Below are 16406 nucleotides of genomic sequence, written 5' to 3'. Positions count from 1 at the left end.
AAGAAGGGAGCTCAGGAAAAGACTCAATAATTTTTCATTCATTTATTAATTTTAATTTAAAATATAAAATTAGTTTAAAAGAATATAATTTAGTAAATACATAGATCATAGCCTTGTAAAGATATTGATAAAACTGTCGCCAAATTGAATGATAAATATTTTCAAGTTTTACAATTGATTATTTTTCTATAAACACACTAATACTTATTGTTAAAAAAATAGAGGAGAAATATCCTGGTGAGGTTCAAAGGTTATTCTAGTTAAAACAGAACTTTAATGTACTGTAGATGTAAATGAGTCATCTTGTATGAATACCTACAAATATATTTTAGAAACAAAAGAAAATCAATGACTACTTCAGGAATTGTGGTTAATTCCAGAAGTTACAAAAGAAAAGAGTTCTATATTCCTCTTGCTTGTGTTTGTAGTATACATTAGTATAAGCAAGAAAAAGAATGAAATGCAAAATAAGGTTCCATGTTCAATAGGAAGTGCAAAAGATAAAAAAAAATGAAGAATAAGCTTAACAAGAATATGCTGTCCTATATGAAAACAACTTTAAAAGTGTCCTGAGAGAGACAAAAGGAGACCTGAATAAATGGAAAGATGCCCTATGGTTTGGGTAAGAAGATGCTTCATTATAAAGATGGTTTCTCTATAATAACTCATAAATTTATGTGCCCCCTAACAATTTAGCAGAAAGATTTTTTAAAATAGACAAACTGATTTTAAAATTATATAGAAAAATATAACAAGGAAAACACAGAGAGTATCCTTAATAATTATAACAAAGTTACTGTGAGTTAACAGCACAATAAAACAAAAACAAAGTCCATAAAACCACCCAACACACATGGGAATTTAGAATTTGATAAAAGTGACATCTCATATCAGTAATAAAAGATCAAATATTCAATAAATTGTATTAGGACAAATCATCTGTAATAAGGTAAAAGTGCTTCAGTATTTCAGTTGTATTAAGAAGAAATATGATAATTCCTTTATAACTGGAGAATGGGGAAGATATTGCAAATTGACTCAAAATCCATATGCTATAAAAAAGATACAGAAATTCATTCTGACTAAAAATTAAAAGTTTTCATGAAAAAAATTACCACAATGAAAATAAAAAGATAAAAAGCAAATATGAGAAAATATTTTCATTTTATATCACAGATTACTAATTTCTATAAAATATTAAGATCAATAGCATAAAGGGAAAAGGGAGAACAGATAAGAAAAGACATATTACAAGAATAAGAAAACTAAATGACTCAAGTGAGGATATGTTCAATCACACTGAGAAGAAGCTGGTTTGCTGATACATTGTCATTCAACAAAATCAGTTAAAATTACAAATGCACATATTATCCAGTTCAGCAATTCTATTTCTAAAATGTTATATGCATGCAGGATAATCCAACTGTCTATCACTGGGGCACTGGTTAAGGAAAATATAGCATACCCATAAAGGGAATTTTGCAGCATTAAAAAAGTTTGAGGAAGTTCTCTATTTTGATATGAAAATATTTCCAAGTTTAAAAATCAGATACAAAAAAATGTGCCTAATATTCTATCTTCACAGTAAAAAATCTCTTTGTATTTGACTTCCATGTCCATAACAAAATTCTGAAGAATATTTAAGGAAAAAGAAAACCCTAGGAGACATATAAGAAACTAAAAGTAATGATTACTTGTTTGTGACAGAGGGAAAACTTAGTGTGGAGGGAAAAGGACAGGGATGGGAAGATGTGTTTTTACTATATGCTTTTTCTATGTGTGCATATATGAATTTTTGTCTATGTCCATGTGTGTATCTTATGTCATCGCCTATTTAGAAATTAAGTTAAAAACAAGAAAATAAAAACAAAACTGGCATATGCTCTCAATCTCACAAAATATTTGATATTTATCAACTGTGACAACATTAGCATAAATGCCCAGTCTCCCATCAAAATGGAACCACCTGCAATGAACAGATCTATCAAATGAGAATAAATGCAACCTTGGCCTGAAGCAAAATAGCAGGGATGGGCAGAACTGTTATAGTTAGTTTTCAAAGTGAACAACTGAAGGTGTGCCCAGGCCAGGATCCAAAATTCAGAGGAGAGCAATTGAAAACAGGCATTGTGGTAATTCTCACAATGATGTAACAAAATGTAAATCTCCTGATAAATTTGCCAATGGCCAGATAAGTTAAGTCAGGATAAATAGTGTTCCACACATCTAAACACACAAACATGTTATAATAATTCAATGAATATTTAAGTAGGATAAACTCTAAGACATCCACACCAGCACCATTGAAATTAGATTGCCAAAAGATACAGAGAAGCTTGAAGACATTGAGAGGAGACATACCCCATAAAAGGGAGCTTCAATACTAATAACAGCCAATTTCTCATTAAAAATCATGGAAGTGAAAAAGCAGTGGGATGGAATATCACGGTGGTGGGATGGAGCAGGGAGAAGAAAGTCAATAACAATAGCAAATCACTATTCTAAGCCATGAAAAGTCTAGAAAAGATACGAATTTTGTTGCCTTGTGATATGATCCATGATGGACTTAGACAATAAATAAAGAGAGCTTGGGATAGTAGAGATGTTAGAGTTCAATGAATAAACACGTATTCTCCCAGATTTCCCAGCCTCCATTGAAGACAGGTGGAGATTATTAAATAATTTTTGACAATACATTGTGAAAGAGTGATGTGTGTCACTTCTAGACTAAGGTAGTGAAGGCTGCTGCATGACCTGTCAAGTTTGTCTCTCTTTCTTTCCTTGTAGAAGCCTTGAGGGTCAAATGTTTTAAACCACATATCTAAAATATGTGGTGGCAGAAAAAGGTAGTACAACACCTATCAGAATTTATTTGAATAACCAGGAAAAAATAGCTCGAGTTATTAGATTTGAGGTTTAATAAGCTACCACTGCAGCTATAGCTTGTCCTAAACCAGTACAATTCAAAGCAATAAATTAATAACAAATTGGAGTTGACATATTTTTCTTTGGATTATGGATTTCTGAAATAAAGAACAACTCTCCTTTTCACACGACAAATTTTCAAATATTTAAAGGCTGTTTCTCCTTAGTTTTTTCTTCCCCTTTAACCTCATTCCTCAATAACTACCCTACCAGTAGAGTATTCTTCAGTCTTATCTGAGCCAAACGCTGATCTCTAGGATACCAAATTATCAAAATTCACTGACACAAAGATGTAAAGACAATATAAATACTTCTCTGAACTTCTAATCTCTTCCACAGGAGAGAATAAATTTCCCATTATTGTTAATGGCCTTTCACATTTTTTCCACAGGTTACTCAGAACAGGCACCATCATACCTGATCTCTTCTAATAATCAATACTTATAGCTCTTTCTCGGAAATTGGAGGTGTTGGCAATGCCCACAGGCTCTGCATTTACGCAGGCACAGCCTTAGGCCATCAGCTTCCTCCCCTGGAATTATGAAAGTAGGCAAATATTTTCATTTTGTTCATTCCCTCACCCTATAGAACCAAACTAGCTAGCTAAAAAATAAAAGCAGGTAAATATATTATTTACTCCAGGGTTTAGTAGTTGCTTTTGCTTGAAGAAGCAAGGAATTTTGCTGACCAAGCTAATTTTGTTACAATGTTATATCAGTTCTACATTCTGGGTTTTATGAAAAATAAGATTTGAAACAACCAGACCAAACTGAGACTATAAAACAGAGCTTGCGAGAAATCAGTAGGAGGCAGAACTAAATGCGTGTAGTGGAGCTAGTTCTACTCTCTTTAGTTAACACTAAGAATAGATTTGTAACTTAAGAGAAGGCCAAGGATGGAAGATAAGTAAGGCTGATTTCATACCCCGAGTGCCTGGTGGGCATGAGCACTTGAAATGGTTCACAAGGTCGATGCAGGTACCTCCATTCTGGCATGGCTGATTCTGGCACTCATCCACTTCATACTCACAGTTGACACCCTGATATCCTGGAACACACTGCCAGGAGGAAGCAAAGAAGGATGAGAAATACTGGATCACTAGTGGAGATAGACCAGGAAGGCAAGTGAGATCTGGAATGTTACTCTGATCTTGTCCCAATCCTCACTCAGCTCTTATATGTTTCTCTGGAATCCCCACATTCTCTGCTCATCATCTGTGGAGGATCAAACTCCATCTTACTGGCATTTACCCATTCCTCTTCCAGTTGAACAGGTCACTTTAAAGGGAAGATAAGGATTGAATATCCTGAGGGTTGTTTTCAATATGATTCCTATTCTCCCTCCTATATACAGGTTTTCCCATTTTTAAAACATGCATTCCTTCATATGTACAAGGACCCTATGACTTGTCAAATAGCATGTATGGGTGGTAGTTAAGGCATGGCATGCATTAAACTCCAGGATCAGAAAAGTGCATGTATATGTGGGAAACTGACTGAGATAGGAGTAGAGGCAGAAGGAGGTGGGGCTGGCTGGCCGTGGTGGATGTAGAGACTGGAAGAAATTCAGGATTGGTCAAGGAATAAGATATAACTGTAAGACAGCTTTATTTGAGCAACGGTTCAACAGGTTTGTATGTAGGGAAAGTCCCTTATGGGATGAGACCATCCAAAAGGGATGAAGGGTAAGAGGAGAAGAGAAATGAACTCTTGGACAGAGGGGGATCAGAAAGGAAGGTTACTGGCCTAAAGCTGGAGTTGACATACTAGCACGCACAATAGCTACACCACCTCCTGGGAGCACTCTGACCTGTGCTCATTCATCCTCACCTCACATCTGTATCCTCCAAGGAAATCAATGCAGGTGGCACCATGCTGGCAGGGATTGGATGTACACTCATCAAGCTGCTTCTCACAGTAGCTCCCAGTGTAGCCCAGTGGGCACTGGCAGTGATGCGTGTTGCCAGCGTCAATACAGACACCCGAGTGCTGGCACAAGTGCTCAACAGGCACAGCTGGGAAACCGGGGGAAGAAGAGTCATTACAGAAGAGCACAAGACACACATGGTTCTGACTGACTCATGAACACGTGAATCTAAGTTGGCTGGCCAGCAAATCTTATTCTCATCTATTTCGTCACAACTCTCAGCACCAGATTTGCACTAAAAAATAAACAAGCCCTAAAAGGGGAATATGCCTTAGAATTTCTTTTTGAAACCTCTAACCCCACTCCTCTATCCTTTCTCCAGAGCCTTGCCCATTCACTATTATCTGCCTTTCCCTCTTAATCCACAATAATAATAATATACCACTGGTCAGGCAATACTTCAGTGAAGACCTTGACACCCCGGGATAGAACTCACCTTTGTGGGCAGCTGCCAACTTACAGGAGACATTGGGTACATCACAGTAAGCACCGGTCCACCCAGATGGGCACAGGCACCGAGACTCTGCCTTTTCCTGAACACAAGTACCTTTGTTTTTACATGGTGAATGACTGCAGAGGTTCACCAAGGTCTGAAGCAGAGACAAGGGAGCATATATATCAAAATCCAAATACCAAAAATGAAGGAAATAAATTACATTGTATTACAAGAAATCAAAGGAAAGCACACTTAAAAAAAAAAAAAAAGCCCTCACCCAAGCTCTAAACATCAAGTGTTCCAGATGCAGCTCATAATTTTAACATAGTCTATTTTCTCTTAGCTCTGCTATTTAATAAGTTATTTCCACAGCAGTTTAAGAATTTGAGGAAATCCAGTAGGTTAAGTTATTCTCCATATTCTAGACATGATTATGTCTACACATATGGACACCCTGTAGGGCTAAAAAGAGAGTACAAAAAGTCCATCTTCCCTATACTAATCCTATATAAAACCCACATGGATCCTGACCAACCCTTTCTGCAGTAAAAAATGGGTAAAAGGACATGAAGTCCATTAACAGATCTGGGGGAGTGGAACTACTAAAGGAAAGGCTTGGGTAAGAGCTTCTCGAGTGGCCTCTCGCTCCGCATCTAGTTGGCTCCAGAGGTTGCCGCAGCTGCTCTGTGCAGGCTTCTGCCCACCCTCCATGCTGCACTTCCTCAGGATTGCCTGAAACACGTCGTACTGTTTGTGCTGGGTGGTAGAGTGAATGGGCAGATTCCACTGGATCCTGGGGCCCGACTTGAACATCCTCATCCCTGTATTAGACCGGATCTGATACGTGCAGTCTCAAGGAAATTGTCATCAACATGCCTTACCAGTCGGCTATGACTGCTGACGATGTAACTTTTAAAATTGATGGAGTCCTTTACCTACACATCACAGACCCTTACAAGGCAAGTTATGGTGTGGAGGATCCTGAATATGCTGTCACCAAGCTACTTCAGATGACCATGAGGTCAGAGCCTGGCAAACTTCCTCTGGACAAAGTCTTCCAGAAGCAGGAGTCCCTAAGTGCCAATATTGTGGATGCCATCAACCAGGCTGCTGACTGCTGAAGTATCCATTGCCTCCATTATGAGATCAAGGATATCCATGTGCCACCCCAGGTGAAAGAGTCCATGCAGATGTGGGTGGAGGCAGAGTGGTGGAAACAGGCCCCAGTTCTACAGTCTGAAGGAACCGAAGGGTCAGTCACCAATGTGACAGAGAGAAAGAAACAGGCTCAGATCCTGGCCTCTGAAGCAGAAAAGGCTGAACAAATAAATCAGGCAGCAGGAGAAGGTTGTGCAGTTCTGGCCAAGGCCAAGGCTAAGGCTGAAGTTATTCATATCCTGGTTGCAGCTCTGACACAACACAATGGAGATGCAGCAGCTTCACTGACTGTGGCTGAGTAATATGTCAGCGTGTTCTCCAGACTGGCCAAGGACTCCAAACTATCCTGTTGCCTTCCAATCCTGGCAGTCACCGGTATGGTGGCTCAGGACATGGGTGTATATGGAGTCCTTACAAAAGACTCAGTGCCAAGCGCCCAGAATTTGGTCTCTACCAAGAATGGCAGAGATGTCCAGGGCATGGATTCAAATCTTGATGAGGAACCTGATCAAGTCAAACTGAGTAGTGGAACTGAGAAAGGCCAGGGAAGTCTGAGGACAGAGAAGCGGCACTATTAGATTCTGGCTCTAGCCTCACTGCCAAGATTTTGGTATTATTTTTTTATTTGAACTTATTAATCAAGTAATAATCTCACTAGTAGTACACCAAAAAAAAAGTCCATTAATAAGCCTAAAACTTCCAAAGAAGTTATTTTAAAATTTTTAAAAAAATTTTATTTGTTCTAATTAGTTATAATAATAGCACACATTTTGACACATTATACACATATAGAGAACAACTTCTCATTCCTCTGGCTGTACAGGATACTGTCACACCAGTAGTATAGTCATACATATATAGAGGGTAATAACGTACGTCTCATTCACCGACCTTACCACTCCTACCGTTCCACCCCTCCCCTCACTCTCCTGTGCCTAATCTAAAGTTCCTCTACTCTTCCCTATGCCCCCGCGCCCCACACCCTGCAATTATGGATCAGCATCCAATTATCAGAGAAAACATTTGGCCTTCAGGTTTTTGGGTTTGGTTTATTTCACTTAGCATGGGTATTTTCTAGTTCCATCCATTTTCCTGCAAATGCCATAATTTCATTCTTCTTTAAGGCTGAGCAACATTCCATTGAGTATAGGTACCACATTTTCTTTATCCATTCATCTGTTGAAGGGCATCTAGGTTGGTTCCATAGTTTAGCTATTGTGCAATCAGCTGCTGTAAACGTTGATGTGGCTGCGTCACCGTAGCATGCTGATTTTAAGTCCTTTGGGTATAAACCAAGGAGTGGGATAGCTGGGTCAAATGGTGGTTCCATTCCAAGTTTTCCGAGGAGTCTCCATACTGCTTTCCAGAGTGGTTGCACCAATTTGCAGTCCCACCAGCAATGTATGAGTGAACCTTTTTCCCCACATCCACGCCAACACTTACTGTTGCTTGTACTCTTGATAATTGCCATTCTGACTGGAGTGACTTGAAATCTTAGAATAGTTTTGATTTGCATTTCTCTAACTGCCTGAGATGATGAACATTTTTTCACATGTGTGTTGATCAACTGAATTTCTTCTTGTGAAGTGCGTTCAGTTCCTCTGCCCTCTTATTGATTGGGTTATTTGTGTTTTTGTTGTTAAGTTTTTTGAGTTCTTTATATATCCTGGAGATCAGTTCTCTATCTGAGGTGCATGTGGTAAAGATTTCCTCCCCTTCTGTAGGCTCTGTCCTCATGTTATGGATTGTTTCCTTTTCTGAGAAGGAGCTTTTTGGTTTGAATCCATCCCATTTTTTGATTCTTGATTTTACTTCTTTCGCTTCAGGAGTCTTGTTTAGGAAGTCAGGTCCTAAGCAGACATGATGAAGATTTGGGCCTACTTTTTCTTCTATTAGGCGTGGGGTACCTGTCCTAGTGGCTAAGTCTTTGATTCACTTGGAGTTGATTTTTGTGCAGGGCGAGAGATAAAGGTTTAATTTCGTTTTGTTACATATGGATTTCATTTGCCCAGCATGCTCCATTTGTTGAATAAGCTATCTTTTCCTCAGTGTATGTTTTTGTCGCCTTTGTCTAGTGTGTGTGTTTGTCTCTTTGTCTTCTGTTCTGTACCATTGGTCTACATGTCTGTTTTGTTGCCAATGCCATGCTGTTTTTGTTATTTTTGCTTGGTAGTACAGTTTAAGGTCTGGTATTGTAATGCCACCTCCTGCTTCACTCTTTCTGCTAAGGACTGCTTTGGCTATTCTAGGTCTCTTATTTTTCCAAATGAATTTCATGATTGCTTTTTCTAGTTCTGTGAAGAATGTCATTGGATTTTAATAGGAATTGCATTAAATCTGTATAACACTTTTGGTGATATGGCCTGTATTAATTCTGCCTATCCAAGAGCATGGGAGATCTTTCCATCTTTTAAGGTCTTCCTCAATTTCTTTCTTTAGTGTTCTGTAGTTTTCAATGTAGAGGTCTTTTACCTCTTTTGCTAGATTGATTCTCAAGTATTTTATTTTTCTGAGGCTATTGTGACTGGGGTAGTTTTCCTAATTTCTCTTGCAGTGGACTCAGCACTTATGTATAGAAATGCATTTGATTTATGTGTATTGATTTTATATCTTGCTACTTTGCTGAATTCATTTATGAGTTCTAGAAGTTTTCTGGTGGAATTTCTTGTGTCTTCTAAATATAGAATCATGTTGTCAGCAAACAGTGATAGTTTGGGTTCTTCTTTTCCTATTTGTATCCCTTTAATTTCTTTTGTCTGTCTGATGGCTCTGGTTAGAGTATGGCCATTTTGACAATATTGATTCTGCCAATTTAAGAACACAGGAGATCTTTCCATCTTCTAAAGAGTTTATTTTGAAGGGAAGAAAATGAGGCTTATGAAAAACAAGAGGTAGAGAGGAAGGCCACGTTCACATTAGCTGAAACAAAGGTCAGTGGAGGTATGGACCTCCAGCACTTGCATCCACCCTATAAGAGTGAGCAGGAGACCCTTGAAGAATGTTCTCTGGATCTGTCCAGAGAACTGCTAAACACATGGAGGTAGTTGTTTGCATGTCTGATATAACCAAAGCCATACTGAAATGCACCTGTGAGTCAGGTCACATGTTTTTTGCCATATATTCCTAAGTTCTCTGGAGTTCTGTTGTTCTTTGATTGCTAAAGCGGTGAAGTAGGATAAAATGAAATAGTACCATTTGGCACATACCTTGAACAAGATACACATTGAGTCTTGGGGCTCAGTTTCTCTTCCATGAATTGAAAGTTTAGCGTAGTCACTTATGGGGACTTTTCCCATCTTAAGATTCTATGAAAATGTATAACTGCATGTCTGAATTTTAATGACACATAAGTAGTTTGGTTTTATGACTTTTACCTTGCAACACATAATGATTGCTATTATACTCTTAGATGTTGTACCTGACCTTTAAAAACAGTATTTTGATGTTCTTTCCCCTCTTGTGCTTCCAATGTAAAATGTATCTATTTGCCTGCTTCCCTCATGTATTTTTCTGCAGTTCTTGGTCAGTCTCTTTAGACAATCTTTGTTAATCCATTTCGTGTTGCCTATGTCACCAGTATGGAACCTACTAATAAGATGCTACCAAATTCATCTCAGGGACACCCCTGAGGGCTGTGATTGCCTCTTTTAAGAGGAACTTATTCTGCCTAGAACAGGAACAACTGTAATACTCAGCTACTCTGGGGGAACTGAATGAGTGGGCTGGAAGTTAATTACCTGACAGTTTTTCCCAGTGTAGCCCAAGGGGCAGGTGCAGCGGTAGGTACCCAGACCATCGACACATGTTCCCTCATTCAGACATGGATGAGAATTGCATTCATTGATCTCGTGGAGGCAGAAGGGACCAGTGAAGCCCACAGGACACAAGCAGGAGAAGGAGTTAATTCCATCAACACATGTACCACCATTGAAGCAAGAGCTAAGGAGCAAATGGGGAGGGGAGCAATATCAGCTATGTATTGTTTCTTTCGACCCACTATTAAAAACAAGGTTACAAAATCTAAGAGGCAGATACCCTGAGCATCCCAAACTCCTATATTCAGTAAATTTTACTTTCTTTCAAATTAGCTTGGGTGTCAGAAGCCCTGAGTTCCAACTTCTTTTCTATAGCCAAAGGCTTAGGAGTATTGGAAAGGTTGAGCTTACTCTAGATTCCTGGAGAATGTGAAGTTTTCCAGGTTTTGCGTAATTCTGAGAATTTCCACATATTGTTTGTTATCACTAAATCAATTTACTTTATATGAACAATGCCAGATACACAGCTTTTCAGTCTAGACTTCCTTATAAAAGAGAAACAGAATAAACACGTTGATAATATAATAAAAATAAATGGGACAAACTTCCCAAAAAGTCCTTAAATGGTGGAAACAAATCTACCAAGGAATAGGAATTTTTAGATCAACTGCAACTGGAATGAACAAGAGAACAAAGAGAGAATAGAATTATATAGTTCCTACTATTCCCTAAGTAAAAAATAAATGCTGGCCTATTTATTCCACTAAGTTTTTCCACCTTTGACCTTCAATCAGGAACTGGGAATAGGCAATGAGAGATGACTAGAATAGGAGCCAAGGGGAGGCCTCATCCCTGCCCGACAATCCTAGCACTGCACTCCTAAGTTCCTCTGTTTCCTTCCTTTTCACATAAGATGCTGATGCCCAATGGCATGGCTACTCACCTTTCAGTGCATTCATCAATGTTGTTCTCACAGTGGACTCCATCGAATCCTGCTTGGCACTTGCAGGTGTAACTGTTGACATAGTCAGAGCAGGTCCCTCCATTCTTACAGGGTTCACTCAGACACTCATTCATGTCTGTCTGGCACTTATCCCCAGTAAAGCCAGGAAGGCAGAGACAGGAGAAAGTGTTTACTCCATCCACACAGGAACCTCCATTCTGGCAAGGATCTAAGCCATTACAAAAGATTCAGAGCTTAGAACAGCAGCACCAAGTTCACCTTAAAACTGGTGAAGGTGAATGACCTCGTGCTAAGGGGAGCACAATCCTGACTTTTGTCCTTGACCTCTATATATCTATTTTGCCAATTCCCCCATTTATGAAAATGAATTCAGTAACATTTGCCTGAGATTTTAAAATTTTATGGTAACTGGGATAAATATCTATATCACCCCTAATAATTTTGTAATATTAGTATAGTCATAAAGCTTGCATTGGTCTTTCATACACTGGCACACTAAATATATGATCCAACACACAGTTCATAATTAATATTAATTAATATTTTCAAAAGATGTATGTGGAGGCTGAATAGGTGAGCAAAAACAGAATTATATGTAAAATCTCCATACATATGTGGATATATATATTCATTTTGTTCCAGAAATATTTTAAAAATTAATCATTCCTCTGTACTCTCACTTTCTTCACTTGTCTCCTTTTTATTATGGTTTTTAGATTTAGGTAGCCTTAGGAAACAGACTTATAACAAAAATTTTAAAAATCACATAGCTTGATCTTAGAATACTTTATGCTCACAGAAATTAATTAACAAGTCTATTCCTGAGTGACATGATGGAGAGTTGGGCCTACTTTCTCTTCTAATAGATGCAGGGTCTCTGATCTAATTCCTTAGTTCTTGATCCATTTTGAGTTGAGTTTTGTGCAGACTGAGAGATAGGGGTTCAATTTCAATTATTACATATGGATTTCTAGTTTTCCCAGCACCATTTGTTGAAGAGGCTATTTTTCTCCAATGTATGTTATGATACATTTGTCTAGTATGAGATAACTGTATTTTTGTGGGTCTGTTTCTTCTATTCTGTTCCACTGGTCTTCAAGTCTATTTTTGTACCAATACCATGCCATTTTTGTTACTACAGTTCTGCAGTAGAATTCAAGGTCAGGTATTTTGATGCCTCCTGCATTACTTTTCTCCCTAGGGATTGTTTTGGATATTCTGGGTCTCTTGGTTTTCCAAATAAATTTCATGACTGCTTTTTCTATTTCTATGAAGAATGTCACTAGAATTTTAATGGGAAGTGCATTCAGTCTGTATAGCACTTTTGGTAGTATGGCCATTTTGACAATATTAATTATGCCTATCAAAGAACATGGGAGATATTTCCATTTCTTAAGGTCTTTAATTTCTTTCTTGAGTGCTCTGTAGTTTTCATTGTAGAGGTCTTTCACCTCTTTTGTGAGATTGATTCTTAAGTCCCAATTCTTCATCATGTCAGCTCAGAAACAAACTTCCTTAATAAGACTCCTAAAGCCCAAGAAGTAAAATCAAGAATTAATAAATGGGATGGATTCAAACTAAAAAGCTTCTTCGTGGACCGAGAATCTACAGAATGGGAGAAAATCTTTTCTACCTGCACCTCAGATACATCATTAATCTCCAGGATATACAAAGAACTCAAAAATCTTAACACCAAAAAAACAAATACTCCAATCAATAAATGGGCAAAGGAACTGAACAGGTACTTCACAGAAGAAGAAATATGAATGGTCAAAAAATATATGAAAAAAAAGCTCAACATCACTCCAATCAGAATGGCAATTATTGAGAATTATCAGTAACAATAAATGTTGGTGAGGATGTTGGGAAAAAGGTACACTCATACATTGCTGGTGGGACTGCAAATTGGTGCAACCACTCTGGAAAGCAGTATGGAGATTCCTCAGAAAACTTGGAATGGAACCATTTGACCCAGCTATCCCACTCCTTGGTTTATACCCAAAGGATTTAAAATCAGCATACTACGATGACACAGCCACATCAATGTTTATAGCAGCTCAATTCACACTAGCCAAGCTATGGAACCAACCTAGATGCCACTCAACTGATGAATGGATAAAGAAAATGTGGTACCTATACTCAATGGAATGTTGCTCATCCTTAAAGAAGAATGAAACTTTGGTATTTGCAGGTAAATGGATGGAACTGGAGGATATCATGCTAAGTGAAATAATCCAATCCCAGAAAACCAAAGGCCAAATGTTCTCTCTGATATGTGGATGTTAACCCATAACAAGGGAGAGTGAGGAGGGGAAGAATAAAAGTCCATAGGATTAGACAAAGGGAAATGAAGGGAGGGGAAGTGGGATGGGAACAGGAAAGACAGTGGAATGAACTGGAAATAACTTTCCTATGTTCACATATGAATACATGACCAGTATAACTCCACATCATGTACAACCAGAATAATGGGGTCCTAATCAAAATGAGTTGCACTCCACCTATGTATAATATGTCAGAATACACCCTACTGTCATGTGAATCTAAAAACAACAAAGAAAAAAGAAAAGAAATCAATCAACAAAATTTGAGCTACTATCATGCCAAGGCTCTCCACAATACAGAGAGCATGCAAATCAAAATAAGGAAATCAAGATAGAGTTACTGCTCTTAAGAACCTTATAAAAATATGATTGCAAAGCTAGTCATACACTTAAAATGAAAACTAAACACTGAAGTAAAGAGTAAAATGGCCCCTTATATATGGAACATGTAAAATACCTCATATTTCTTTTAAACTAATGACTGAGTCTAATTACAATTAGAGCAACTGTAAAAATTATGTTATCCTTTCTTAACCTCAGTACACAATATGATAATTTCCAGTGACTCCTACAAGAAACTCACAATAATTTATTGAATTGTTTCAAACTCCTTGTAAATAGTGCTGGTCCCACTTCATGTAAGAAAGAAAATTTAAGTACTGAATATTTATTTAACAGTTAATGTGAGACAGGCATCCAAATAGTTTGATCCCATTCTCTAATTTCTCCATTAATTGTCCCTTGGACATATTTTTTTCCACTATTTGCCACAAAGTGTAAATATTATTTGTCTGCATGTCTTTCTTCCCTAGTAAATGAGCTTCATAAAGGCTGTGACTAGATCTGATTTATCCTGGCACTGCCAGCTCCAAACTCATTGTCCACGGATCTTAAGAACACTAAAAGTTTAATAATTATTAGGAAATACTATGAATGACTCTATGCTAACATATTTAGCAACTTATTTAAATTAGACTAATTCTAATTCTTTAAAAAGCACATTTTACCAAGGCTTAATCAAAAAGCCTGTATAGTACTACTTGTACTAAAAACAATTAAATTTGTAGTTAGAAACTTTGCCAGAGCTGGGCATGATGGCACATGCCTGTAATCCTAGCAACTTAGGAGGCTGAGATAGGAGGATTGCAATTCCAGGCCAGGCTCAGCAATTTAGGGATGCCCTAAGCAACTTAGCTAGACCTTGTTTCAAAATATAAAATAAATAAAAAATAAAAAGGGCTGGGAATGTAGCTCAGTGACAAAGTGCCCTGGGTTCAATTTCTAGTACCCACCACCCCAAACAAACAAAAAAGCACTTTGCCAGAAAGAAAATTCCATTCCATGCCTTGTTTGGGAATAATAGTATAAACCAAGTTGGAAAATACTTGACAATTTCTTTAAAATTGAACATAATGCTTATCATGCATTATACTCCTAGGTATGTACTAAAGAGAAACCATATATAACCATATGAAATCATTTATCTATACAGATTCATTCACAGTAACTTTATTTTTAATTACCTCAAATAGGGAAAAGAAAAATGGCCATCAGACAGTAAACTGAAGTACATGCTGAGAATCCCAAATCTTAAAATTTAAAATGCTCCAAAATCCAAAACTTTTTGAGAACCAACATGATGCCACAAGTGGAAAATTACACATGACCTCATGTGACAGGTAGCAGTCAAAATACAGGTGCACTAAAAACATAACCTTCAGGCTATGCATATAAGGTATGTATGAAAAAGTAAATAAGTTTTATGTTTCAACCATAAGATATCTCGTTGTATATATAAATATATTCCAAAATACAAAAAAAAAAAAAAATGAAATCTCAAACACGTCTGCCTTTTTTTTTTTTTGGCAGTGCTGGGGATTAAACTGAGAGCCTCACACATGCTGAGTTACACCCTCACCCCTCTGAAACACTTCTGATCTCAAGCACCTCAGGTAAGGGATACTCTATATATCCATTTACTGGAATACTACTCATCGATAAAGCAGAATAGACTATTATTGTGAATAACACAGACAAGTCTCAAATATTCTATTCACTGAAACAAGTCAAAATTTCTAAACAAAAAGTATGCTTATATGGTTGCATGTATATAAAATGGTAAAATATGCCAATTTTCTACAGTGACAAAGTAGATCTGTGGTTGCATGGGATAAGAAAGTAGAGGGACTAAATTACAAAGGAATATATTTAGAGGGACAAATCAGAATATTATCGTTAATGATGGTTTTTATTATCATATGCCAAAATTTGATAAAATATACACTTAAAATATTTGCAGTTTATTGTATGTTAATTATCATTCAGAAATATGTATATGGAAAATACCATAGTATTGTTTCCATTTTGTCAATATTCAAAACATCATAGAAAAATGCTTAAAAGAAATTCCTTTGTTTGATTCCTAAAGACACTAGCTTCTAAAGATTATGTTAAGGGTCTGGGGCTGTAGCTCAGTGGCAGAGTGCTTGCCTAGCATGTGTGAGGCACTGGGTTTGATCCTCAGCACCATAAAAATAAACAAATAAAATAAAGGCATTCTATCCATCTACAACTACAAAAAAAATTTTTAAAAAAGCATATGTTAAAATGACAATGCTAAAAATATTCAGTAAATGACTGACATGGTTGATGTCAGTGAGAAAGGCAATGGCCTCCACTGAGTTCATCTGCTCTCCTCCCTACGAGATTTCCTCTCCCTTAGGGCTGGCATACTCACTAGCAAGGCAGTCATCGATGTCCTCCTCACAGTCCATACCACTGAACCCTGGAGGACACTCGCACATGTAGCTGCCCTGAGTGTTATGACAGAGACCATGGTTCATGCAGGGCTTGGAGACACACTCATCAATGTCAATCGTACACCGCTGACCTAGAAAAAAAGAACAATAAACACCAGT

At 37.5% G+C, this 16406-nt stretch overlaps 1 protein-coding gene and 1 pseudogene across 2 annotated transcripts in view; one reads left to right on the top strand and one right to left on the bottom strand.

Annotated features, from left to right (window-relative positions):
• The window catches only part of NOTCH2 (notch receptor 2), a 157803-nt gene that overhangs the window by 22536 nt on the left and 118861 nt on the right, over positions 1–16406 (bottom strand). The window contains exons 17-22 of the mRNA XM_079140190.1: positions 16226–16378; positions 11144–11372; positions 10183–10384; positions 5288–5441; positions 4755–4939; positions 3850–3982 (exon numbers count right to left, since the gene is read on the bottom strand). Of these exons, the coding sequence (XP_078996316.1) occupies positions 3850–3982; positions 4755–4939; positions 5288–5441; positions 10183–10384; positions 11144–11372; positions 16226–16378 (1056 nt within the window). The remainder of the gene's footprint in view (positions 1–3849; positions 3983–4754; positions 4940–5287; positions 5442–10182; positions 10385–11143; positions 11373–16225; positions 16379–16406) is intronic.
• On the top strand, positions 5453–7352 carry LOC306661417 (stomatin-like protein 2, mitochondrial; annotated as a pseudogene). The gene has a single exon. The product of its transcript is annotated as a stomatin-like protein 2, mitochondrial (transcript).

Source organism: Sciurus vulgaris (assembly GCF_902686455.1).
Source record: "Sciurus vulgaris genome assembly, chromosome: 1".
NCBI lineage: Eukaryota > Metazoa > Chordata > Mammalia > Rodentia > Sciuridae > Sciurus > Sciurus vulgaris.
The sequence above is the reverse complement of the archived record's forward strand: the minus strand, read 5'-3'. Positions and strand labels throughout refer to the sequence as shown.